Source organism: Alternaria viburni, assembly GCF_023758015.1.
Source record: "Alternaria viburni strain BMP 2772 chromosome Unknown scaffold_28, whole genome shotgun sequence".
Taxonomy (NCBI): Eukaryota; Fungi; Ascomycota; class Dothideomycetes; order Pleosporales; family Pleosporaceae; genus Alternaria; species Alternaria viburni.
In genome coordinates, this window is record NW_026055797.1 from 123770 (window position 1) to 150026 (window position 26257).

Here is a 26257-nt window from a genome sequence, read left to right on the forward strand (position 1 = left end):
CAGAATACTTGTTTCGGAGTAGAAGAGTTCTGGCAGAGGTATCCTGCTCGTATACCTTGATTAGTGTGCATGTGACGTGTATGTCTGGTAGAGCTACAGTAGATGTTTGATTCTGCTCTGAAGGTATCGTAGCGAGAATCAACGCTACAGGTATCTAACTCACGATAGCGACGGCACATCGCCTCAGATACCACCCATCCCTCCGATCCATCGCCGCAATCGACCACTCCTCAGGTCCTGGGCCGCTTCGCGCCCGTGGAACCGCCGCCACCAATCAACTCCGCAATCCGAGCATCTTTCGCAATCAGCTCAATGCGAGCTTGCTCGAGAGCTTCAGCTAAGCGCCTATTCTCGGCTTGTAAGAAGCGGATCTGCTCAGATTCATGCGCGAACTCCTGGACAGAGGTGCTCGCTTCTGCAGTGCCATCGACAAACTCATGTGTGACTGGTTGGTCGGCGATGGAAGCGATTTCACCACCGAATACCTCCTCCTCTTCCACCGCCACGCGTCGAGCCAAAAGGCGGGGATCGCGAGTGGGGTCTACGCTGTGGGTGGACTCCAACTTCGAACGCCCAGCACCTTCTGCGGCTTGACTGACATGCTGCTTGGCAACGCTTGACTTTGACCGCTTCTGAAGCGCTTTCGGCTTGGGCCAAACAATTCTCGCCGGCGAATGTTGGGGCATCGAGGTCGTTCGGTAAAGCTCTCGCACGAGCGGATGATTGTCCTTCAGGACAACAGGGTCTGTGAGCTTTTTGAAGCTGTGCACGACGCCGGCGGCGACAAGGTATACCAGCTCCCTGACGCTGGGACGCACGCGCATTGTCTTGACCACATTATAGCCCCGAGCCCTCCACCACGCCAGCGTCGCGTATATTTGACCACAAGTCTGCCCGGGATGGTCATTCTTCTTGCAAACCCGACACTTCTTCCTACACTTCTTGTGGGTATCTTCATGTTTGGCCTCCCAACAAACAATGCACACGCGTATCTCGCCGTTGGCGTGCACGTCGAACACGGCTTCGCCGAAATGGCTTCCGAGGGTATACTCGTCGTAGTACGGTCCAGATGGCGGCAGGCAGTTGGCTATTGGTACCTTCAGACCCTTCACCGGACCAATGGGCTTGAAGACATTGGGCTCCGTCTCTACTCGCACGCTGAACAGCTGTAGTTCGCGTTCGGTTGGAAGGTCGTCTGCGAATACAATGTCAGCTAACCTGATCAAGAGAGGGAAGGCGTGTGACCCTGGCGCATACGAGGTCGTCGCGCCCCGTCATGCAGCCACCGCAGGATGCTTGAAGGGTATCGCGCTTGCTCATTACGTCGAGGTCGGTCACACGAAAGTACGATGTACACTTATACTCACACTCAACTCCACCATCTGTCCGCCTTGCTGTCTCCGAGGGCGCGTTCCGTTGTGGGTCAGGATCACTATCGCGGCGGCCATACACGGAAGTGATGTCGCGTTGTTCCGACATCGCGTCGATACTGGACGAAAGAGGTCGCGGCTTGATCGTGGAAAGATGGAGTGTGGGCGGTGTTCGACGCGAAAGGTGCGGTAGAAGATGGGTGGGAGGTGTTGGGCAATGTGCGACTATGGCGCGATATTTTCATATCATGACTTAGCGTCACGCGCAGAAACTTTCGACTTGTCTCTTTCACTATCTGATCAAATTTGAGACGATGTAGGTCAGGATACAGGTCAAGCGCTCGAACGAAGCCGCCGCACTTCCGTCACCAGGATTGGGTCGCAACGAGAGCCTGACAATAAAGGTCATATCAACGAGATCACATTGCGACGGGTGGACCGACAGCCACATCAAAACGAGGTTGTGTTGAACGTGTATCGAACAGCTTCATGATCACTGCCAGTGGATACAACAATACCGACATGTAATCTTTCGAAAGGGTCTCGGTGTTGCGACTACGAGAACGCGCACAATGACGGCCCGCCTGTCACCATCATACAGACTTCCAATCATAGCCCCGACATCTTGTGGACACAAACGCTTTTCTCGAGACATAGCCCATGTGCTACGCTCATCAGGAGTCTGGACCACACGATATTTCTCTCAGCATTGTTGTAGCCAATTTCCGCATCCTCACTGCGTATTGGCTCCGTCCCCGCTCTGAGTAAATAGCATAAGTCACTGGCAAATGACGCGCTAACGCTACTGAGATCGGACTAGGCCGACTGCGCGGTTTCTGCCTGGACCCTCCAACCGCTGCCTTCACTTTCTGTCTCGTCGCCTAAGCCATCCTCATCAACACGTCAAGTCGACTTTTGGACGTTGGATATGGCGCCGCGCGACCAGCCAGACGGACCTCACGGGCCAGCGGCGGCCCTCAAACCGGAGCGATCGAATGACGAGGTCTTTCTCGACCAGTTTGCGGACAGTCCTGACGGAGGCACGAAGCTGTACAAATTCTTCCAATCCTATCCCGCGATTGACTACTTTCCTTCGTTTCGCGAAGTAGAGCGTCTCGCTCAACACAAGGTCAACGAGATATTTGGGGCTTTTGAGGATGTGCGTTACATTCTTGAGCGACACGAAGATACTATTCGCAAGAGGTGGTGCAAGAAGAGCACCACGAAGAAGAAGAAACTTCTCCTCACGGCAAAGCCGGGCATGGCAAGCGAGCATCGACCTGATATTGCGGCAGAGCTTGCAGCGACCACAATGACCACAATCTCTGACCTTGAAGATGAGCTTTTTTTCGTTTCTGTCTGTACAGCAAGAAACAGCGAAGCCTGCCTGGTGCCGTTCCTGAATCTAGAAGACCTTCTCCATCCAGGGAGCTTTCTTACATTGCTCAACTCTCGCGGTCGCAACCCAATCGAGACCTTCAGTCACACGGAACTGCACCACTGTCCAAGCGCGTGGTGGCCAGATTCGGCCCTCCTCCCATATTTACAAAGATTCACGATGGTCTTCGCTGGACGTAACACACGAAACACCTACGGTCGTATTCAGCGCTGGAGAGACTCCAATGACGCTTGGAGGTCTATCTACAAAGGCCAAGCAGTTCATCCAGGCAATGGGCTTCAGATCCTTTGTATACAGGAGATCATCTACACATTCTTGCAGCGATGCTGTCATCTCTTAGTCGGTGATCTCTTAGCTGATGGGAAAGGACAACAGGCACAGCATCCCAACATACCGCCGACAGTCCCCGTAGTAGATGACACACTCAACTACACTAATCGGGCAGAGGTTTCACTGATGACTCCATATGGTATTCCGGGGCAATTGGACTTCGGCCGCTTACGCAGCTTGATCAGCTCCAAGGTTGGCGAGCTTGAGGACCATATCTGGGCTTTGCGAGAAGACCCTGGCTATTTCAGTGAAGTCTTTCACGACTACGAGAGGCACATTGTTGAGTACAGTGTCTTCATCGATGGTAATGGAAACGCTGCACTGAAGGAGCAGCCTGATGCCGTCCCCGGTCTTATCCTTCGCAATCTCATAACTGATCCCTATTGTGCCTTGTTCTACTGGCATAGATGTTTACACCTTCTGGATCGCCTGGAGTCTACTGCACTACGACACAGCTTCAAGTTCGACTCGCACGAAGAACTGCCAGAAGACTATCGCGAAGACCTTTTGAGACTTTGGACGGTTCTCAATGCAATCCAAACCGATCTTCACGAGTGTTTCAGACAACACGTTCTAGCCACACCAACAATGAGAACCTACATTTCCAAGACAGCAGAAGACCCGGATAGTCGGAACTATGCATTCGAGTTTGAGATGTCGCAAGCAAAGGGGGATCCAGTCACCATCCGTTTCCTCGAAGTACTATCTCGAATCATCGTCCCACCCGACCCACCCAGGCATGGGTTCGTAGCAGAGTTGGACGACATTGAGAGACTTATCATCAAGGATCCTGCCGCGAAAGGTCTTCTGTCACCGTTTGTGTGGGCTGACTTCTCCCAAATGTCTGTCTCATCCGAATGCATTCAGCGGATCCGGTTCTACCAGCCATGGTCAATGCAGCTCGAGTATGAGATGATATATCGTAAGCTAGAATTGGGGTTGGAATTTGCCATTTTCACAGGAAGATGGAGACCTGTATGCACCATGCGAAGTTTTGAGGATGTTGCTTTGAAGCGTATGGCAGATCCTTCAAACGGGAAATTTCACTATCCGATCACTGAGAGACGTAGCTGCGCCACGACATATGCTCTACGCCTAGCGGAAGAGAATCTTGATGACTTCTGGAAGGCTGCCGACTCGTTCTGCAGGAAGTTGACGGGATCAAGCTTCCCGGATTTACTAGAGCGGGATATCAGCCACGGTCGGTCTCTACGCCGCACTGCACCGTGGACTGAGCCGTCCGCCCGAAAGGAAGTCACGAGATTCCACGAAAGTCACAGCGAGTCTTTCCACCAGTACACTTACAAACCGCTTCTCTCGGAGTCCTACCGGGGGGCGGAGGCGCTGACGTCGGTCAAAAGAAAGGTCAAGACTCGCGGCACCGTCGACTTGGCGAGAGCTGAAGGCAACGATGCTCCGGATTCTACAGACCAAACAACTGTTCCAATAGGCGTGACTGTCGACAAGCGCTCTCATCTGGTCTTCAAGACCCTGTTCTTCTCTCCTTCCGCAAGAGACGTACCAGGCGAAGTCTCATGGAAGGACTTCGTTCACGCTATGGTCCAGCGTGGCTTTGAAGCTGAGAAGCTCCACGGTTCGTCATGGCGCTTCACACCAACGACTTTGAGTACAGAGCGTGCGATCCAGTTCCATGCTCCACACGGCGCGCTCAACAAACTACCTTTGACATGGGCGAGGCGGTACGGCAGGAGACTCGAGAGGGAGTATGGGTGGACAGGTGAGATGTTTACTCTTGCCTAGGCTTGAGAGCGCGCATTGGATCGACGTCTGGCTATCTGAACGACACGCATAACTAAGCGCTGGAGCTGCCTCGGGGTTTGGATTGACTGATGGCTCAGTGAAAGGTACGCGTTGGAGGATATGAGATACGAGATCACGATTCAAGACAGATGCGCGGCCGTAGCGACTCCATATGCAGGAACAGCCAGAAAGGCACTAGCATACATGCTCCACACCAAGTAGTCAAACTCGATGGCCATCAATACCACATGCCAAATACGTTCTGTTCCTCCCAATTCCTGTCAACCCGGAAGCTACATGTTTGCTTCAGCTTGACGCCATGTCTCTACAGTCCCATAACAACCTTTCTTCAAGCCCCACTCAGCAGGCAAAGAGCATGTCTCGTTTCAAACCAACGCTTTGGCAAAGATCTTGCTCTCTCGTCTTCCCCTTCACATGCCCGGCTCATAATGATCACCACCAGTCGACATCTTCCCACGGCGCTCCCCTTGGCGAATCCTGGTAAGTACACGTCTTCTGTACCGCGGTTTCATCCGATTGTAGATAGCCAAAGCCGCGATGTCATCGTCTTCATACGCCGCCAGGACCCTCCTATCGTACTTCTTGAGAGTCCCGTTTTTCCAATTGCGCTTGGCGCGCGGGTAGTCAATCTCGATGAAGCTTAAGTCATGGCGTGGCCAGACCGCAACGGCTTTGGCAATCGCCGCAAGGGCCTTGGGCTCGTCCCATCCGGTGTAGTCGATGCCTGTAGCTTCTGCGGCTTTGGACATAGCTATTGGGACGAAATGTTCGAAGCGCGCAAGGAGTGCTTTGTCTCGAGTATGATGCGTTGGAGGGCTTCGTTCGCGTGAATCGGGGTAGTCGTTACTGTACTCGTATTAGTGAGCCTGGTCGGCTTGGGAAGCGATGGTCGCTTTCATGTCAGTGTCCGCGGTCTCCGTCTTGATGAAGGGCATAAGCTCGGCATTTGAAACATCAAGTGCGGCTTCGATGTCAGTATCTTCGGTCTCCGCCTTGATGAAAGGCAAAAGCTCGGCATCCGACGCATCAAGTGCAGCTTCGAGAGGACCGTATAGCGCATCCAACCCGGACACGAAGTCATTGAATGCCAAGCTTTGCTCCTTGAGAGGAGATCGCGCGAAAGCCATCATGTCTGACGCAGAGCGAGAGCTTGATGGTGGCGTTGAGCAAGATTTCATTATTCTCATCCAAAAAGGTAACATTGACTAGCGCTCTTGGCGCGCAAACAAAGCTGTTCAAGTTTTCCCATCCGTTGCCATGAACACAATGATCACGTGATTACGCGGGACGCTAAGCGCACAGTCCGCGCCTTCCTACTTTGCTACCCCGCGATGTCAGCTCTACTCGTCGTCTTCTCCAGTAATCAAAAAGTGAGTGAAAGATTGGAGTTCATGGGAGTCTCTACTGATATATAGCAGATGTATCCGTACATGAATCCCAATCCTCAGCATTGGTATCCGTATCCCAATGGGCCACCACCTCAACATCCACCTGTAAACTACACAGTTGTACCGAGTCAACAGCCACCGCCGCCTCCACCGCAGTACCCGTATCTGCAGCCCCAATACTTTCCACCACAACAACCTTTTGCTCCGCCTCCACAGTATACCCCTCAAGTACAACAATATCCGGTACAACCAGTGCACTACGCTGCGCATCCGCCTCAATGGCATGCGCCCCAATGGTATCCACCTCAGTGGCATCACCCACACCCGCAAACCGTTGCACCGCCCCAACAGTACTATCAACCGCAGCAAACATGCTATCCATCGCAACATCAATACGGCCCACTGCCTCAGCCGACGAATCTTCCGCAGCCGCAAATCCATCCTCTCCCTTCGCATAGCGGGCCAGACTACGTACCTTCTCAGCCTATACCACAGTACGACGCCGCAACAGTAGCGCCTGCACAGTGCGCACCTGTATCTCCTCAAAGACAGATGACTCAGAGTCCGTCAGAATCTTCAACCCGTGGTTCTTCTCGGCAGTTCGACTTCGACGAAAACTATCAAACGAGCGGCGATGTATCTAGATCATCTTCACCAGAGAGGGGCTATGATAACTCCTCGCCGACAAAGACTGACATCGTCTCCCCAACTGACATTGCTGCACCGGATCTTTCGACTGTGTCTTTTGGAAGCCTGCTCGATACGGAGGGTACATCTTTAGCAGTTCTAAACTGGGAGGCCTGGATGGCAGCTCAAGCTCGCGCAAAGAGGGTCGCAGACGAACTCATCTTGCCGGAAGGGGGGATCCCTATCATACCACCTCCCTGCGATAAATTCTTCGACCCTATGCCCTGGAAGACTTGTCATCGACGACTACGACCCCATCATATCTATCCCAATAACGAAGACGGTTCGCGGAACTACGGGATGCTTTGGGCAGAACTCTACCTTTGCAGCAAGTCGAACCAGTTTGGACTCTGTTGGTATACATTCGGTACCCCAGACAGGTGTCCACTTGGCGCAGCTTGTAGATGGGAGCACTATCTACCCTGGAGAAAGCTTCGTTTTCTCATCACCAGCGGACGAGTCTCTGTCGAGCTCGCTCGCCAACTGATGGCAAACTTGAAGTCGGATGAAGATCCGGATCAACACCCAAAGGCTATAGACAACATGGAAGCTATCGTTATAGGTCTTGGTGAGCGCCTTCAACCTAAGGTTCTGCTCAGCCGGCGTGGCTTAAACGCATGGTCGTGGGAAGATGTTCACTGAGCGCCTGCTGTCATGAGTTGATCTCCTTTCCCACTCAATCTACTCATCTAATCTCGTCTCGTCGCTGCAGTCTGACATAAAAGTTTCTGATGGTTTACTGTGCGCTCTACCGTGCGTCTTGCATAGTGTTCGGGCTGTACCTCTTCTAGTACGGTATTTCATGTTCTCCTTTCCCGTCAAACTCGGCCTGATTCTTTGTTGCGCTCTATGCTGTCACATGTAGTTGCTGAATCCCACGGCAAGCAATAATACCTGCTATTTCCTGCGTTTCAGCTGTACCTTTGGTATGGTGTTACTCGATGTTTTATCTTCATTCGTCACCATCAGACCTTGGAGTTTGGTGTCATTTACTTCTTCCTTTATTTTTGGCTATGCGGAAGCGCATACTTTTGTTTCACGTTTTGATGGTGTGCCATGTCTTCGCCATGCTGTCATCGACTGCAATGTAGAAGAGTTGTTGTAGTTAGTCCGCCACTTTTCGGGGCAGTAAATGGCTTTTTCAATTCGACAAGAATCTCATAGTTCGCGACGAGGCAGAATTTTCCCTCAGTGGACGCGCGTTCGCAATAAGTTCAATTACAATCACAGTAGCTTTTGTTGTGCTTGTTCATGCTCTGTACATCCTCTAACCGTTAATGAGGCTTCATACATTCTGTGTCAGGGTCCTTCTATATCCTAAGACCCGGGCGTGAGTTCATTCGCATCGTTGAACATAATAGTGTACTGATCGGTGAATGCTCCATTCCTGGAAGCTACTCAAAGCCATCGAGCAGATACCACGATTTCAGCACCTGTGATATTTGATAAGGTGTCAACTAATGCAGTCTTGACTCTTGCAGTCGTTACATATCTGGCTGGCCAACATGGGATGGTCCTAATGGGTATAGTGACGCGCCACGCTAAGCGCACGGCTCTCGCACAGTCAGTAAATACACGTGGGGCTTCCTCTTATCCTTTTCACACACACAAGGAAATAAGACACAATGGCGAACAAAACTAAATACGAGAAGTTTCTCAAACGAAAGAACCGCAAACAACGAAGCAGCATCAGAGACGCGGAGTGCAACCGCAAATCAAATATCAACAACCAAAAACGACATCCCAATCACTTTGGAAATCCAGGTATGAGACTCATTCCAAAAGCCGCCTTTTGAAGAACACTGAGAGCTGACCGATTTCAGAACCTTTGATGGACACCGCATATAATCCAGACCACGACCCGTTCGAAAATGGTTACATGGAAAACAAATGTGCCAAAGATAAGCACATCCGCTTGTACGCACACGACGGCAAGTGCTACAATCGCGCTGTCATCATGAAGGGCCCCACTGTAGCGGAAAACGACATCTCATCGATACCCGTCGACGTCCAGCATCCCCTCTCCGCCGAGACCACAGCAAACGCGAAGCCGGAGAGCGATATCAAGATGCTTGAGGCGCAGCATTCGGTGTCATACATGGAGGGAAAGGAACGAGCAAAGGACACTAGTAGAATTATAAAGCTAGAGCAGCCTCCATGGCGCACAAGCCTTCCCCCACGGAAACCGGAGCATGACTATGGTGTCACACAAGAAGGCGTATCACTCCACGGCAGGCTGTCGCCTTGGCTCTACCTTTGCGATCACACATGTGACCTGGGCTTATGCGACATCACCTTCCGCCTACCTTCTGCTTGTCCGTTTGGTCCGGCCTGTCGCTGGAAGCACGAGATACTCTGGGACGAGCTGAGCTTCCTTATCACTAGCGGTCGCCTCAATCTCCGCCGAGCTCGTACCATGCTCGCCAACTGGGAATCGTCTACTACGCCGGCTGATGACGTTGACGTTTGGTGCCGCATGAACACCATCATCGATCGTCTACAGTATCTTGAGGCGCCAGCGGAGATTAAATACACATATCCGCATCTATTCCCCGTCTCCGATTCTCATGCTCTCTTCGAGAGGCTGAGTGACGGATAGCGAGTTGAGGGATAGGTCACGACAAACTCATCAAGACCACAGCGCAAAGCTCTTTCTCTCACCATCTATAACGTCTAGTTGGTTAGCAGCGCACCTAAGCATTGCTTGCTTGCTGTACGCCGCAATCGCCAACACAGGACATGGGCCCTTCTCGCGTCTACGAGCTGGACTTCAAAGCCTTGCCGACCGTGCAGGGGAACTTATCCATCCTGACCGCCTCTGGTAGTCGCTTACAGCGCCTGCCATGCTACCCGCTTCTCGCGCAGTCGTTAGCCTGAAGGCTTCACTTCTGCTACGCGCGCAGCTCACTTCATACTATTTAGATCTTTGCATCTCGCTATGATCTTTGGGTGTGTGAAAGTAGTCATCGTGTGATCTGGTACTGTCTTGATCGCTTTAGGGATCTGATAGTTGCCGTGATCATGCGATGCACCAACTGTAGAGCCATTGCCTGGTACGTATCGGTCTTGCGCTTTGTCACTTGTGGATACAGCCGTTGCCTGATGCCAATTGGCCTAGCGCTCTATTTCTGTGCCGGGTCGATCTGCTGTGCTTGCATGGCTTGATCTTAGACACAATGGACGATGGGGAGGAAGAGATGGGGGTGTACGAACAAAATGACATCAAGATCATCGCCGTGCGACGTCTGCGGAGATCATCACAGCATGTATCCCATCGTAAAGTACACCACGAGCAATATCATGCCCTGGTACATTCCGCTCTCTCTATAAATGTCTTTGTTCAAATCGTGCTATCTATCCCGTGAGTCGTACGCGATGCCTGCCAGCGCCACACGAGTATATCATTCCGATCTTCACACGCGTTCGGCATCGTCACCGCCAACATCTGAGATGTGGAACAGCAACATGACATCCCACTTCTCCTTGAAGATAGTAACCTTATCGACAGTCTTGTGACCTAGTCCCTTCCTATGCTGTATGAGGAGGTAAGCGACCCCAGAACCATTCGGTGAGCCTAATAATGCATTGAACTCCACCGAGCCTGCGCTGTATGTTGTCCCCGGCCATGCTTTTACAACAAGTCTGCCCTGTAACGTTAGAAAGGTAACGGCAAAGCGCGTGACATCGTTGAGGACGTTGTGTCGAAGTACGTAACGTAGGTTTGACTTCTCGTTGGCTTTCGACAGCCATTGGAGATACGCTACATCCGACCAGTGTTTCAATTTCGGGATAACTGAGTAGCATCCTCCGCACTCTTCAATCATGGCTCGGGCTGTGTAGTTGTCATACGCCACTATAATTCCATCCGAGGGGTTGATGACTTGGCAAAACAACGCTTCCGTTGCTGCACAGCCTTGACCACCCACCGCTTTCGGGTCCTCGCGTTGGTGGCCGACGCAGAAATTGGGTCCTTCATTCTCATCAAAATCCCCATTTAGTCCAATAAGCCACAGAATGTCGCAGAACCATTCCTTTGCGGTATCTGGGTACGTAAATTCGTCCTCTTCGTACCCCCATTCTTGGAGATCCTGCACAGCTGTGAATACACTTTCAGTCGATTCTGATGGTTCTGCGATCATCACTTTAGATAGCTGGGCGCCTTTGACAACGAGCTTCTCGAACTTTTGGCTGACGCGCCACCAATCAACTTGCTTCGCATCGTTCGAGCTACCCGTGTCTACTTTTAGCGACACCGCAAGCTCCTCAAACGGTGATAAGTTTGGATGCGCGGCTGGAGCTGGGCTCAAATCTTCCACCGGACGGGTTTGAGGATTTGACGTCATCTTTTGAAGGAGTCTGTGAAACATATCGGGATGAAACTGAGGTGGCGCTCGGGGTAGTGAGTAGAACTGGCATACTGGAGCGATTGTATACCAAGTGGACGCTGTGATGAGCGACATTGTTCATTGTTCACAAACAGCTGTGAAATACGTGTTGTCAACATAGTCAGTACATGAGACTCACCGTAAACCACCGACTTTGTATTCTACGCATTTCACGGGCGCGAATGGATTGGAAAACGATATGCGTTTGCATCTTTCCCCATCTCTTCCCGCTGGCTGCATAGCGCGTGTTCAGTTCGGTCTGGATAAACGGTATTGACATTTAAGCGACGCACGTTGCTGTCTCGGAGCTCTTCCGGTTTTGACTAAAGATTCCGGTGATGGAAGTGCTGTCGTGGAGAGGTCTGATCGTGCACGTCGTTCCGGGACTCTTCCTACACGCAAAGTGGTGTTGGAGATCAACTGAGCCACTGCGCAGTGTCGCATTCGGCTGATGTTAATGATCTTTGATAAGAAGTAGTCGTTCCAGCTTGCTTGACGGACGATCTCAAATCTACGTGTCATCGAAGTTTCGGGGTCGGAAGTGCCGACGCCATGCCCTGGAAGGGACTAGGCGCACTCAGACCAAGGTTGCCATCTTCCCGATGTTCCGACGACACGTCTTCATCACCCTTCTCCCTCCTCAAATCTTGCGCATCGTCACTTTTCACCGCCACATCTAGGCGCACCCAATCCATACATCAGGGCGCTTACTAAATCGTTACGGTGAGTTGTGTAGTCATAGTATCTTCTTTGAGGTGGGGCAACGGCAGCGGTGCGGTTATAATGGTATAGATTTTACTAATTGTCATCGAGAAAACAAGAAGAGGCGCTGCCGGGAAGCCCGTAGAACGGCATCGCAGCAGCGACCTCGTGGGCTATTAGCTGGGTGGGTGACCATTAGCGAACGCCCAATTGTGAGTACTTCGATTTTTGCCCTTTTTTGCTCTTTTTTGCCCTTCCTTCCTCTTTTTGCTCCTTCATTCCTCTTGTGCCAATTACAGCGAGCTATACTTCAATGTGTTTTCACTGTTCTCGCTCACTTTTTCGTGAATGCCTAGAGTTATACGTCTGCGTAGAGGATGCATCTGGCGACGTTATACGATGTCTTTCCTACTACATGTCTCTAGTACTATCAAGGCCAACTCCAGGTTCTACTACTGTATACCTCAAACGTCCATTAGACCTCAATCTCGTACTCGCGGCTCTTGACGTATGCATCAACGCCTCGCCCGCTTGTTCGATTCGTTCGCAATACTGGTCTCCACGTTCTCTACCACCTTCTCCAACTCACGAATCCGGTTCTTCGCCTCTTCGAGGCTTTGTTCTAGCTCTGCCACCTTCGCATCCCTCTCCGCGATCACTCCACGCAGCTGCTCAACCGTCGTCGGCGGCAACGCCTGTTCTTCCGCCACAATCTCCTCTTCCGCAACCTCTTGTATAGCCCTGGGTAGCTCTTCCTGCTCCTGTTCTATGCTGACATCGGCCCCTGTATTCGGCTTCGCGATGTTCGGAAGTGAGGAATCGACGGATGCAGTACCTGTAGTCGGCAAAGCAGTCGCCAGAACAGGCGCTGCTTCCGTCTCGTTGACGGTCTCTGTGCGTGTTGTAATCAGCTTCGCTTGGGTCTTACTCGTCTTGTCTGCCCTCGCCGGAATGGTGGCCTTCCTGAAGAGTGGTTCCGGATCATCTCGACCCTCGTAGAACTCTCGCACCAGCGGATGATCCATGTTCGGACGAATGGGCCAGGCCTTATTCTCCTGGAGATAGATGATGCCTGCGAGAACGAGATAAGCCTGCTCAGCAGCCTCGGGACGGAGTTGATAGCCCTGCGGAGGCATGTGTCCAAGTAACTCCCAAAGTGTCTTCGGCATGTACGGAGCATGACATCCGCTTCCAACATGGTCACCAGTCCGACATAGCGCGCACTCCTGATCGCAATCGCGGAGGCTGTTGACGTGCTTCTGTTTCCAGCAGGACATGCACTTGTTCGATTTGTTCATGAGATTCTTGCCGAACACCTTTTCGAACTGCATCATGTCGTAGTAAGGACCGGCCGGAGGTAGGTAGTCCTGGATCGAACGAGATAAGACCTCGACAGGCTGGATGCGCGACTTCTCTACTCGTCCAGATCCGTCGCGGTTGATCTCCATGACGATGTTCGAGCTCGCCAACTCGTCGGCGTTAGGCAACCGATCTATCAAATGTTGTCAGCTAGGTACGACTTGCTAAAGACTGCTGTGTCACGTACAGTTGTACTTCTCGTAAGAGCCGTACCCGGTCGCAGATCGTGCGGCGGGCGGCTTTTTCGCATGTATCGCCTGGCTCAACAGATGAAACGACATCCTAATGGCGACTTGTGTAGACTATTCGAAGGATGGACCGGAAGGAAGGCGCCGTGCAGCGTATGGAAGTTGCGCGAAAGACTGGCGGCGAGAGGACACTGGTGCGCTATCGTTGAGAGCCAAAAGCTTTTGCACCGTGCGGAAAGGTCTGCGTTAGCGAGCGCGCCCTTTCACTGCGTTATGGTTTTTGATAGAGCGCTCTTTCACTCTCTTCGAACGTCGAGAAAAGTGACCGCGGGCGTCGGGTCATAGTCAGCCAGACAGGGCAGCAGACAGACGTCAGGGCAATCAGGTACCCGTAGGAGCTACGCGGAATCAGCCCCTGTCCAGACCGCTTGGTTCGTCAGTTCAATATCGCTCTTTATCGTGGCCACACGACGATGTATCAATATATGACATTCATACATTGGACCAACCACGCGCGGGTGTAGTCACCTTGAACGACTTCCCTTAACCATCCGACTATCCTTCGAAAATCCCAGGGAAGCAATTCATGACATTAACGTATGAGGCCGCCAGGTAAATTCATAGCTTGACTACAAATTGATATCGGACTCGTGGCTACCTCACGTGGAGCTTTGACGACTCAACGTCATTCACGCATAAAACTCGCCAATGTCCGAAGACCTCGATTTTGCTATATGAGAAAAAGCATCGCCATCATCCCAGCAAGTGTCGCGCGTCCTTATGCTCGCACGACACGCCGAGGAAAGGTCAACTACCCCTTCTTCGAATCGGGATAGAGCCTTGAGTTATATGTATACCGACGCGCGTCGCAATGATCGCTCATCGAAATACTAGCAGCGAGTGTACGAATCCACTCGAAGCATGGAGCAAATAAACGAAAGAGGAAGGTCTATAACTCTTCCTCAGTTCAGTCCATGAGGGCCCCACGGGACCTCCTCATCCGCCGCCAGCGCTGAAGCGTCGTCGTCTTGGTCTTGTTGTACTTTGACATCTTCTTCTTGGATGCCATTGTCTTGTACCCCTCCATTCTCAGCATCCTTGCCATTCGTATCAGCTGCTGTGTTCTGTACAGGAGGGGGCTGGGTGGTCTTGTCCTCAGCGCCTTGCGTTGATGAGGTAGCTGGTGGCGATCTGAAGCCCTAGAGATGGGGGCGGCCTGCTGGGCTTTGTGGTGGTTGAGACGGGCATCCGCAAGCCATATGCGGCGATCGAAATCCTTGTCCACGTACACGTTCCATACTTTCGGATACGTGTGTAGCCAGTTCCGAATACCTTGGTCCATCGGATGGACCTCGCTGTAGGGATCCAGTTGCGCGGCCGCCAACTGTAGCCCGACCTGATGGATAAATTCTGCAGCTTGTCGGAATTCTTTGTCGTCTTTTTTTTCCTTTCCAGGGAATTCTTCATGAAGTCAGTAATGGAATCTTTGCGACCAGGCATTGACTTACGTCTATTGGTTGGCGTTGGATATACTGGGGCCTCATCGATCGTGGGCTCTGGGACGGAGAACTGGTTGAGGATGCCGTGCTGGTAGCCTGCGGTGGCCTGAGAGGCGCTGGGTTCCTCGGTTTTGAGGGCCATGAGGGCAGACAGAAAGTCGTCGAACCCTATCTGGTGGGGTGCTGGTGTGTTGTTGGTGGTGTTTGGTTCATTTCGACCGAGATTCGCCATTTCTACGGCATTGTTAGTATAGCACATGAACCTTTTGAAGGATATCTTACTTGTGGTGGTATCGTGATCAGTACAGAAACTTCATGGGTCCAAAGGTGGGTTTGTCTTTGCGTGCGCGCCAAGCGCGCTAGTGCAGATCTGACGACACTGGGTGCGTTGGCCGGGCTCTGGTCCTTCATATACGCTCGTGGAAGGAGCGAGGAAGGACTTCATAGTTGACAAAGACTCACCCACTCAAGACTTTTGCAATACGTTCGAGGTGAGCGAGTTAGTAGCGCCTTTTATGCAAGTGTCTTTACAGACATAGTAAAATCGGTTCTCCAATACATTGGTATCGTCTTCACTCTTAGTACTACCGTAAACTTAGCCTTCGCACCTACAATGCCGCTTCTGTTTCACGTACGATGTAGCACTTGTTCAGGGTATTGCTACTTGGATTTGCTAACCAGTACACTCGCTGCATCGCTCCATGGCTACGTATAGCTCATACTCTTTCTGTTGGCAGAGCATTACACTGCTGACCAAACACCAAACTGAAACGTACTCTCCGTAGGTTTGCATTCTTCTCGGCCGGCTTTGTACCCATGTGTCATCGAGAGTACTTCCGGTCAAGGTCAATCACGTGCTGTCACAAGACTGATTCGTCGATTGGGTACCTAGCGAGTTGTGTTGCAGGACAAAACTCGGCATCGTAGACAGCTGTCGGCGGAGATGAAAACTTCCTGTCACTTCCTTACACCGCTACGAAACAGATCTGTTGTGTGACCCTATCCGTCACACAAGCGACACTACGGCCTCTTCGGCTCCCATTCCCGCATACACTGTCTTCCCATCCAACAAATATCTGCATTTTTGCTTCTTTTATTCAGGGTCTTAACAAATCAGAGCGTGGACCGTTCAGACACAGCCGCGTTGACACTCTCTGAGTCGTTGGGACGCTAGATATTGCGTCACGATCGATCCTTGGCAGTCTATAAGGTGTCCCGGACGCCCTGGTTTTTGTGGATATAGGGTTGAATCAGATCTCTGGATCAGCACGTAGCTGCGGATATCTGATGGGCGCCTGTGAGTTGAGTCGCCCTTGAGCTCAATCTACTGGACAGGCTCGATCCACGTCTGTTGCTGTACCGATCCACTGCAAGGCTGAGTTACGAAGAGGACGACTCGACCAATCCGCCACGCTCGAATCCCGATTTTCCATAGACCCAATGCTCTTGTGTATACACCGTATAAGCTTTGCAATGAGGCTCTGCTGCTGTGATAAATAGTGGCTCTGACCCACGTTTCGATGTGATTCACCACCCTCGCGACCTACCACTTTGATAAACCATCATTCCTTGCATCGATCCCTCCAGCATGTCTTCACTATCGACCGAGGCCATCATTGCAATTGTAGCTGCTGTAACGGCTTGCTCTCCATTCTTCATCATTGTCGGTCGCCGCATCAGTCGTCACTACCAGAGCGACCGTAACAACCAACGCGAACGCCAGGGTAAGATCGTCTGAAACCTCCAACCTTGAAACACGTCACTGATTCTTCCCCAGATATCGAGTTGGCCTTTACACCCACAGGGATCTCCGAATCGTCCAGCATGTGATGCATACTATTCTTCGTCCCGGTGTTGCATATAATCCTGCGCGATGATCGGAACACGCCTCGGAGAATATCAACTACAACGCTCTTTTCTCTGTTCAAGTTCGACAATATACCCTTCCAACAGAAGACATCACATGCCCACAAATATACCCGCCATCACCACAGATACACTCTTCTCATGCAACAGACTTATACCATAGACTGCAGTAGACAGTATCGCTTGTCATAGTCATTCCCATAGTCGTATATCTACGCTAAAACACCACACCCCAACATCCTAAAAACATTCTTCCACCTCACACTCCACCACTTCCTCTCTCCCCCACCTTCGCCCCTATCCAATTCACTCCTGTCACCGCCCAAACTACCCAAACTCCCCTCACTCCCCCCACTCCCCTCACCATCCCCCTCCACACCCTCATCTCCAACATCCAACTCCTCACCAATACCAAACTCATCACCTCCAACACACATCCACCTCTCCTGCACCCTATCCTCAACCCCTACCTTCCGCCCATTCCCATGCCAAAACGGCTTCCCTTTCTTCCCTTCCCCTTTGCCTTCCTCTCCAGTCCCGTTGATACCGTCCACGTCTTCAGTGCCGCTACCCGGACGTATCCAAGGCCCAGTCACACCGAACATCGCGGCTGCTTGACGGATTCCTTCGTCGCGGTAGCCATACCATTCCCGTCCTTCTTCTATGATCGTGCACGTGGGAGGCGGCTGAGCGAATGGTGTACTTCCATTTGAGTCTTTGGAGATCCGGCGTTGCCGTTGTTCTAGGACGAACTCAGGGAGGGTTGTGGCGAAGATGGATATGTCGTTTTTCGGTTTGCCGACTACAGTGTCGATTTCGGGTTTAAATGAATCCGCATGAGGTAAGCTAGAAGATACCGATATAGTTGACGGTGAAGATATATTCGACGCGTATTTTGGGTTGCAGACTACGTTGCCAATCCCCGCTCCGCACGCCATACTCTCCAGTGAAGATATATTCGATGGATATTTTTGGTCGCCAAACACAAAGTCGAACATATCATCTTCAGATGACTCCGCTTGAGGGAAGTTGGCGTAGATGGAGGTGCTGCGGCCGCGCCAGCAGTGGGATGTTGCTGTTGAGCCCATGGCTACGTTGTAGTTGGGTGGGGCGGGACGTGTGTGTGTGTGTGGTGGCTTTGTATACTCCAGGGGTTCTGGATGCGTATCTGCCTTGTTGAATGGAAAGGTGGAAGGTATTTTTGATGTGAAAGTAGATGTGTTTTGGGATGGATGATGTTATCTCAAGCATTCTTCACTCTTCTTTTATATGAATTTGAGATTGATGAAAAGTTATCGTTTGAAGCATACCATGGTCCTGCGACAAAAGAGGGTGGAGACAAAGTAAGACCAAGACCACTGACGGTCAACCCAAACATCACCCACACAAGAAGATATTCGCCGTTCGATCAAGTCAGCGTCCTTGCGATCCTCATTCTCAAGCTGGTACGACAATTCACCCTACCCGCGCCCCACACAACCAACAACAACACGACACATGCAGTTAAAAAAATAGTATTCCACTTCTTAATCCCACTCTTCTTCCCATCCATCTCTTACTGTATCCGACTAAAGAAGACTGATATCTCGCTTTTGACTTTTCCACGATGGGAAACCAAGTTGCATGCGTGCAACCTACCAAACATATGCTAAGCTAACAAGAAAAACGCCGGTACCGACCCGACCCAAGAATATACACAACGAATGAAGTTACACGGGAATCAAACAAACTCTGACAAAGAGGGAACATGTCTTAACGACCCGATCGCTCCTTGGTTTGCTTTCTGCGGTCCTTGATAGTTTCTGCGATTACGTTAGCATTCGTCATCATAAAATTTGACCTATAAAACTCACTCTCGTCGTAAATCATAAACTCGTGCAGCGCACTTCCAGCCGGTACCATAGGCAGTACAGGCACCTTCTGATCAGTAACAACCTCCAGCAGAGCTGGGCCATCGCTCTCCAACAGCCACTTGAGGCTGTCCTCGAGCTCCTCAGGCTTGATGCAGCGCTTAGCCTGAACACCCATGGCATCACCGAGCTTGACGAAATCAGCGTTGCGCTGATGGGTATGTGCGAAGCGGTCGGTGTAGAAGAGGGTTTGCCATTGTGTGACCATGCCCTGCTCCTCATTGTTGAGAATGATGATCTTGACGCCAATGTTGAACTCGGCGGCAGTTGAGAGTTCTGTCAGGGTCATGCTGAAGGAGGAGTCGCCGTCAATGTCGATGACGGTGCATTCTGGGCGCGCGACCTTGGCGCCGATGGCGGCGGGGAGACCGTAGCCCATGGTTCCTAGACCACCGGATGTGATCATGGTGCGTGGGTATCGCCAGCGGTAGTGCTGGGCGCACCACATTTGATGTTGGCCGACACCGGTGGTGAGAATGGTCTCCTCCTTGCGGTGGGCTGTGAGATCAGAGAGCTTCTCCATGACGGTCTGGGGCTTGATAAGGCCGTTCTCGCCCTCCTTGTCGTAGGCCCATGGGAAACGCTCCTTCCAGGCGGCGATCTGTCCGAGCCACTCCGGTCTCTCGGGAACTTCATTGACGAGAGGTAGAAGCTGCTTCAGGTTCGTGCCGAGGTCACCCTCGACGGCCTCAGTCGCCTGCACGACCTTGTTGATGTTCTTGGGCATGATCTCGAAGTGGATGATACCACCACGACCCTCAGCCGCTGCTGCCTTTGCCGCGGGCGCGAACTTGGAGATGGCACCAGTGATACGGTCATCGAAGCGAGCACCGAGAGCGAGGATCAAATCGGCTTCCTGCATGGCCATGTTGGCGTACGCTGAGCCGTGCATACCGAGCATGTGGAGGGACTTGGGCTCAAGCTCGTCGTATCCTCCCAGACCTTGCAGAGTGGTGGTCACGGGAATGTTGACCTTGTCGGAGAGCTCCTTCAGGAGCTGGGGTCCGTTCTCGGTCTGGAGGATACCCTGTCCAGCGTAGATAACAGGCTTCTTCGCCATGTTGATCAAGTCGGCGGATCGACGGATGGAGTGGTCCAGCTGCTGCTTGCTAAGCTCGCGCGCGGCGATGGTCGCAGCACTGACAGTTGTGGGGAGGGTGCTGCTCATGGGAATAGCTCTCTGGAGAACACTGGCAGTAACATCCTTGGGCAAGTCAACGAGAACGGGTCCCGGGCGTCCGCTAGTCGCAATCTCGAAAGCCTCGTTGATTCTCCGCGGGAGTTCCGCAACGTTCTTGACGAGGACATTCCACTTTGTGCACGGCCTCGTAATGCCGACCATGTCAGCTTCCTGGAAAGCATCGGATCCAATTGCGCTGGTAACGACCTGACCACAGAAGACAACCAGGGGTGTTCCGTCCATGAGCGCATCCTGCATGGGTGTGACGACGTTGGTGGCACCGGGTCCAGAGGTAACGAGCACAACACCGGGCTTTCCACTCGCGCGGGCGTAACCCTCTGCCATGTGGCCGGCACCTTGTTCATGTCGTGGGAGAATGAAGTCGAAGTGTTTTGACTGGTAGATCGCATCGAAGACGGGAAGAATCGCACCACCGGGGTAGCCGACTGAGAGGTGTTAGTGTTCAGTACTTGAAGTTTGGTGCACGCAATTCATGTAAGCATGTAAGATGTGTCATACAGATGTGCTTGACGCCCTGGCGGAGCATCATCTCGTGGAAGATTTCTCCACCGGTCATGCCAACGAACGAGTGGTCCATTGCAGGTGAGCGGTACGGCTTCAGCGGCTGGACATCCTTGTGGTCCTCACGATTGAAGGCGGGCGACGGTCTCGAGCGCGGTTGTGTTTGTGGGGCCGCCGCCTGGGTGCTCTGAGGTCGCTTCGCATCTTCCTGGGTGATTTTACTCGAGACGGCCTGCGCGGGTCTGCGGAAGGGTGAGACGGCGAGTCGCTGTGTGGAGGTGGAAAAGTTGCGGTTGCCCTTGAGAGCATTTACAGCTCGTGTGCGTGACTGCTGCATGGCGATTATGACGTCCACTCAGGACGAAGTATTAATAACGCACAGAGGGGAGATTCAGCAAAAGCAAGGGCGACGTGGGAGAGAGAGTGGGAGGAAAGACGAAGCTGACGGACGGTTTTGAGTCAATTGGCCGTTCGCCTTTGAGTCTTCGTCGGGCCCAGGTTCGTGGCGCATATGAAAAGTTAGTGGAGTCGTTTGGCCCCGGTGGCAGGGGTCTTGATTGGGCGATCCCCGCAATTCGAAAGAGTGCTGCCGAACATCGGAGCCCTGTGACAGCCGTCTTAGTCGGTGGGAACACCATAGACACGATGCAAGTTCCCCCTGGACGAGGCCATGGCCGCGCTGCCTCGGGCGACGAGCGACGACGAAGTGCGTTGATTGCTCTTCACGTGCGACATGGGGTGACTAATCGAGAGAACAGCCGCCCTGACGCGCCGTACGACCAAAGGTCCACTCGACGCCGATGACATCGTTATAGACGAGTATGCGCCCAGTCATTCAGCCGGCAGATAATACGGATACAAGACACGCGCTTACACAATGATGCAGCCCCCTCGCTGAGAGTACCGCCACCCTGCCTGCGCGCGTTCGGTCGCCAGCACGGCCTCAACCTTCCCCACAGCCGTCGTATGAGGGCCCAACCCGCGGCATCGACGACATCCCCCATAAGGACTTCAGCTTCCTACAAGACCCGCAGGCATATCACGTCCTGCCAGTCACCAATGTCCCGCCTCCGTTCCTCAATGCGCCGCATGCCCCGCCGATATCCTCGCCGATAGACACACTGCTCCTGTCAGGCCACTACCGTCTCGCCGCCATCGCCGCAGCGCGCAACCTCATCTCCGCTGCGCCAGGCGACCACGATACGCTACTCCACCTAATACACGTACGCCTAGCATGCCTCTGCCTACTCCAAGAGCACGCGCTCGCCGCGCAGGAATCCAAAGTTCTGGGTGACCTAAACAGCGCCTTCTACCGCCACCCCCTCACAAACGCCCATCTCGTACCCTGGGATCTCCGCCTCCTTGTCGTACGACTGGCAGCCCTCGGATACGGAGAATGGCGCAAGGGCATAATGGGGTACTACGAACTCGCACGCGAATGCAGGGAGAGTATCCTCAAAGCAGGCTCAGACGAGGATAAAGCGACCTGGCGGTCACGGCTACGGGACTGTGGTATTCGTGTTGCGAATGTACTCGTGGAAATGGGCGATTTTGAGGGCGCAGGAAGACATTTAGCAACTCTTGCTGCGGACGGTGATCAGACCAGGGAGATATCTCTGATGGAGACACTCGTTTGGCTCAGAGTCGGAGACATGGCATCAGCACGTCGTTGTCTTGCCCGCGCATCCTCCGCCTCAGCAGACGCCCTCGTAGACGGCACACTGAATGCGCTCATCCAGCTCGCCGACTCCGACTACGCCGCCGCCGCTGAATCATTCCAAGCCCTCCACGAAGAGTTCCCTGAGGATGCGATGGTAGCGCAGAATCTGGCTGTTTGTTTGCTTTACACGGGTCGGATATCGGATGCTAGGGACATACTCAGTCAGCTGGTCGACGATAGTTCGCCTTTCCACTCGCTGGTGTTGAACCTGAGTACGGTGTATGAGTTGTGTACGGAGAGGAATAGGGAGAAGAAATTGGGACTGGCGGAGAGATTGGCAGGACGGAGGGATGGTGGTGGAGTGGGTTGGGAGCGGAGTAACGTTGAGTTTAAGTTGTAGAACCAACGAACTTAAGAGGATGGCAGAGAAGTTAAAAATAAATCGGGGTATCTTGAATATGTCTGTGACTTCTCATCAACTAGCCGGTCTCCTCAAGGCCAGAATGTCGGACAACTTCACATTCCCTTTTCCACCCCAACCTGCAGCTCCTTGAGCTACCTCTGGTCGAACGCGAACATACCAGCCCCAAGCCCGCTTATCCAGGTCTTCTTTACTCAGCACTTTTGCCCATGACCTATACAGGACTTCCAGTGCGCCCAGTAAAAGCCCTAGATTACGCTCCTTCTCCGCTGCAATGGTAGCAGCTGTCCTCTTCCCCTTCGGTTTCGGTGCAGGCGCTCCCTCGACCTTGACGCCAACATCTCCATTTTCTTGCTTGATTAACTCCGCAGCGGGTGTTTCAAACGCTCTCATCAGGTACGCCCTCGCGCTCTGCGCAGTATAAATAGGAAGGTTACTCGAGCCGACCGTTGCCTTCTGTGCCTTCTTCAAAGCTTCGAGATCGACGCCCCAGAGCGCCGGTTCCCTTGCCTCCTCCCCGTTCTCCTCACCTCCCTCAGACTTTACAGTCTTCTGCGCCGCCTCATCTTCCCACTCGTAACCCCACCTCTTCATCACTCTAACCTCCCTCGTCATGATCCGTACCAGCGGCTGTCCCTCACCCCAGCCTTCTTCTTCGGCCGGCTTCCCCTTCTCTAGACCGATATTCACGGCTTTGGTCTTGCTGTTCATAGAGGTCACGGCTTGTGCTAGACTAAGACGACTGGAGATGGGTTGGCTTGGCATCGTGAATTTGAGTAGCGTCACTGCGAAAGCGAGGACGAGTGGTGCGCGATTCGTATAGACAACAGATGAGCTAATTGTGTCCTCATCTAACTCAGGTTCTGGTAGCGCAAGCGAAGCCTCGAGATCCGCGCCGTTCAAAGGCTGGCCATAGGTTTCCTTAGCTTTCTTCGACGCAGGCGCAGGTGTAGCAGAGGCAGCATCTGCGGTTCGTTTTTTAGACTGGCGTTTTGCGGCATTGAGGACAGAACGCGCGACTTTCTCGTCGGCGAAGATGGTTTTGAGGGTTTCGTGGGAGGATTTGGATATATCGGATGGACTGCGCGGTTGTCAGTAGGGAAATGACGCGGTGGTACGCTGTCACGTGCTTACGTGATGAGGTTCGCTGCTTGGAGGTCTTTGATTTTGGATAGAGCTTGAGCCAGAGGGACCTTGGCGTCTTGCGATAGGAAGCGCAGGAGCGATTGAACGTCTTGTGCCGAGGTCATGGTGATTTGTCTGGTTTCCGTAGTATCGTGGCCGTGGCATGACGTTGTTGGAGATTCCCGGGGCCGTGGGGAAGCCCTGGGCGTGACGCTAGTCTGGACCCTCACGCGCAAGCTTAACTTTCTGGTTGGCACTGCGCGCAACCTCACCACCACCTCATGCCGCAAACACCTCATGAAATCTTCCAACACGGCGATTAACTGATCACACGCCACCATGGCCTTCAAATTCTCCCTAGGCGCCGCGAAAGCCAACAAGGCGCAATTGAACGCCAAAGCGAAGGAGGAAGAGGAAGCGAAGGCGCGCGAGGAGAAGAATGCGCTCGACAAGGTCATGGCCGATTTCGAGGAGGAGCATGGAGCGGAAAAGAGTATACTGGGCGAGGTTGAGCAGCAGGAAGAGGATGATGTCTTTGTTCCGACAGGAAGCAAGAGACATTTCACAGGCAGGCAGCGGACGATGAAGAGCGGGCCCGGCACCCTCGAAACGGAGCCTCTCGATGGCTACAACAGACCAGGCGCACCGCCAGGACGTCTTGCGCCACAAATACAATCACGATTCGGAGGAGCAGTACCTACAGGTCCAGCCGCACTCGATGGCCCGAAGCAGACGGAGAACTTCTACACCACCGTCGTAGCGAAAGCGTCGAACCTCCCGCCCGAAATAGACCCGCGACGCGTCGAAGAGCTGTTCGCCGATTTCCCCTCACTCAAGATCGCGCGGGTCGACAGAATACCACAAGGCTCGAGGGTGGAGGGCAGGCCTTCAGCGACGATGAACATCACCTTTGACAAGGATGCCAACGCGAGGGACCTCGACGCTGCGATGAACAAACTTAACGATAAGAAGTATCTGGGCAAAGGCTACTATCTACATCTGGACAGATATCTGGGCAGTCGCACAGCAGACACAACACAACAGACAAAGGCATTCGGCGCACGGTGGCAGGCACCCGAGCTACCCAAGGGCTTTGCGCCGCCACCAGATCTTGGTGGAGGGGGAGGAGGTAGAGGGCCGCGCGAGAATGCGGAGGATCTCATCATCACTGCGAACCAGCCTCCCGATCTCGCGACACTCAGATTGGTACATCAGACTATTGAAGGCGTCATTCTTGGTGGTGTAGAGTTCGAAGCGGCCTTGATGAACGAGCCGCAAGTACAAGAAGAGGAGCGCTTCGCATGGCTCTACGATCAGAAGCACCCCGTCAACCGGTACTACCGTTGGCGTCTCCACCAAATCGTCACCAACAGCACCGATTCCGAAATCTTTGCTGGGCAGGGCGCCTGGAAAGGCCCCGTCGATCCGCTCCGGCACGAGTTTGTCGACCACGTTGGCGCTTTCGAATCGGACGACGAGAGTCTAGATAGCGATGACGAGGAGGAGAAGGAGAAGCCAATATTCAAGCCCCTACCAGTTGGCGACAACTATCCCGGCCGCGTGGACAACGGACACGGCATCATGAACCCCAGATCACGAGCGATGCTCCTGTGGATGATCAACGCAATCCCACCCGGCAGCATCGTCTACGACGACCTCGCCGCCATCTCAACTTTTGCCGTCGAACACGCAGCCCAGGGCATGGACGAAGTAACCAGCATCCTCGTCTCCAACATCATCAACCCCTTCCAACTCACCGACGCCAACACACGGAATCGTGCCGGCGACGCGGCAGGTAAAGACGACATCCGGCGTCCGGACCTCCGCCAAGTAACCCTAAACGCCCTGCGCATCGTCTCCGACGTCCTGCTCGTCACTGCCAAAGAATCGGGCGTCTCCTACAAATACCGGCTAGCCATCGGAACGGAGCTTGTCGAACGCAAAGTCTTTGAACACTTGGAGCAGTTGCCTGCGAGGCTGGAGATGGGGCGGATGACTGAGAGGACGTATAGGGAGGATATTAATGCGATTTTGGCGGTGTGGACGGGGGATCATTTGTTTGATGAGAAGACGTTGAAGGAGTTGGATGATGCGTTTAATAGGAGGGAGAGGGAGAGGGAGGAGGGGGAGGTGCAGAGAAGGGCGGCGGAGAAGAGGAGGAGGAAGGGGGTGGTTGTTAGGAAACCTTTTAATCCTGAGGCGAAAGAGGAGGATGAGCAGGGTATGGATCTTGATGAGGATGCTAAGGATGGGGCGAGATCGCCTTCTCCTACTGCGAGTCAGATGGGGGAACCGGAGCCTGAGCGACCTGTTGCTGACGCGGAGGCTGAGGCTGTGGTCAAAGATGAAGTCGTCGTCCCGGAGGTTGTGGTGCCTGCAGATCCGCCAAAGGTCGTTGAGATTCCGGGGGAGACGGCTGTGGCGAGGGCAAGGCGGTTAAGACCGAAGGCTGAGGATATGTTTGCTTTGGATGAGGAGGATTAG

The 26257-nt window shown here is 53.0% G+C and overlaps 11 protein-coding genes across 11 annotated transcripts; 4 read left to right on the forward strand and 7 right to left on the reverse strand.

The window, feature by feature from the left end:
* Positions 1 to 230: 230 nt before the first annotated feature.
* J4E79_010014 (uncharacterized protein) lies at positions 231 to 1479 on the reverse strand (the record flags this gene model as incomplete). Its single annotated transcript, XM_049358854.1, has 2 exons — positions 231 to 1195; positions 1368 to 1479. 2 exons carry the CDS (start codon positions 1477 to 1479, stop codon positions 231 to 233), a joined length of 1077 nt encoding a protein of 358 aa, XP_049206587.1.
* Positions 1480 to 2298: 819 nt separating this feature from the next.
* J4E79_010015 (uncharacterized protein) lies at positions 2299 to 4860 on the forward strand (the record flags this gene model as incomplete). Its single annotated transcript, XM_049358855.1, has 2 exons — positions 2299 to 4021; positions 4199 to 4860. 2 exons carry the CDS (start codon positions 2299 to 2301, stop codon positions 4858 to 4860), a joined length of 2385 nt encoding a protein of 794 aa, XP_049206588.1.
* A 431-nt stretch (positions 4861 to 5291) lies between these two features.
* On the reverse strand, positions 5292 to 6008 carry J4E79_010016 (uncharacterized protein; the record flags this gene model as incomplete). Its single annotated transcript, XM_049358856.1, has 2 exons — positions 5292 to 5732; positions 5835 to 6008. 2 exons carry the CDS (start codon positions 6006 to 6008, stop codon positions 5292 to 5294), a joined length of 615 nt encoding a protein of 204 aa, XP_049206589.1.
* Positions 6009 to 8581: 2573 nt separating this feature from the next.
* J4E79_010017 (uncharacterized protein) lies at positions 8582 to 9555 on the forward strand (the record flags this gene model as incomplete). Its single annotated transcript, XM_049358857.1, has 2 exons — positions 8582 to 8720; positions 8780 to 9555. The coding sequence occupies 2 exons, from the start codon at positions 8582 to 8584 to the stop codon at positions 9553 to 9555; spliced, it is 915 nt and encodes a 304-aa protein (XP_049206590.1).
* An 814-nt stretch (positions 9556 to 10369) lies between these two features.
* On the reverse strand, positions 10370 to 11416 carry J4E79_010018 (uncharacterized protein; the record flags this gene model as incomplete). The annotated part of the gene is made up of 1 exon (XM_049358858.1): positions 10370 to 11416. The coding sequence occupies one exon, from the start codon at positions 11414 to 11416 to the stop codon at positions 10370 to 10372; it is 1047 nt and encodes a 348-aa protein (XP_049206591.1).
* A 1142-nt stretch (positions 11417 to 12558) lies between these two features.
* On the reverse strand, positions 12559 to 13683 carry J4E79_010019 (uncharacterized protein; the record flags this gene model as incomplete). Its single annotated transcript, XM_049358859.1, has 2 exons — positions 12559 to 13535; positions 13590 to 13683. The coding sequence occupies 2 exons, from the start codon at positions 13681 to 13683 to the stop codon at positions 12559 to 12561; spliced, it is 1071 nt and encodes a 356-aa protein (XP_049206592.1).
* An 874-nt stretch (positions 13684 to 14557) lies between these two features.
* J4E79_010020 (uncharacterized protein) lies at positions 14558 to 15321 on the reverse strand (the record flags this gene model as incomplete). Its single annotated transcript, XM_049358860.1, has 2 exons — positions 14558 to 15051; positions 15099 to 15321. 2 exons carry the CDS (start codon positions 15319 to 15321, stop codon positions 14558 to 14560), a joined length of 717 nt encoding a protein of 238 aa, XP_049206593.1.
* Positions 15322 to 18707: 3386 nt separating this feature from the next.
* On the reverse strand, positions 18708 to 20904 carry ILV2_2 (Acetolactate synthase, mitochondrial; the record flags this gene model as incomplete). Its single annotated transcript, XM_049358861.1, has 3 exons — positions 18708 to 18757; positions 18809 to 20491; positions 20565 to 20904. The coding sequence occupies 3 exons, from the start codon at positions 20902 to 20904 to the stop codon at positions 18708 to 18710; spliced, it is 2073 nt and encodes a 690-aa protein (XP_049206594.1).
* A 333-nt stretch (positions 20905 to 21237) lies between these two features.
* J4E79_010022 (uncharacterized protein) lies at positions 21238 to 22627 on the forward strand (the record flags this gene model as incomplete). Its single annotated transcript, XM_049358862.1, has 2 exons — positions 21238 to 21273; positions 21527 to 22627. The coding sequence occupies 2 exons, from the start codon at positions 21238 to 21240 to the stop codon at positions 22625 to 22627; spliced, it is 1137 nt and encodes a 378-aa protein (XP_049206595.1).
* Positions 22628 to 22702: 75 nt separating this feature from the next.
* On the reverse strand, positions 22703 to 23898 carry J4E79_010023 (uncharacterized protein; the record flags this gene model as incomplete). The annotated part of the gene is made up of 2 exons (XM_049358863.1): positions 22703 to 23729; positions 23783 to 23898. 2 exons carry the CDS (start codon positions 23896 to 23898, stop codon positions 22703 to 22705), a joined length of 1143 nt encoding a protein of 380 aa, XP_049206596.1.
* Positions 23899 to 24112: 214 nt separating this feature from the next.
* On the forward strand, positions 24113 to 26257 carry J4E79_010024 (uncharacterized protein; the record flags this gene model as incomplete). Its single annotated transcript, XM_049358864.1, has 1 exon — positions 24113 to 26257. The coding sequence occupies one exon, from the start codon at positions 24113 to 24115 to the stop codon at positions 26255 to 26257; it is 2145 nt and encodes a 714-aa protein (XP_049206597.1).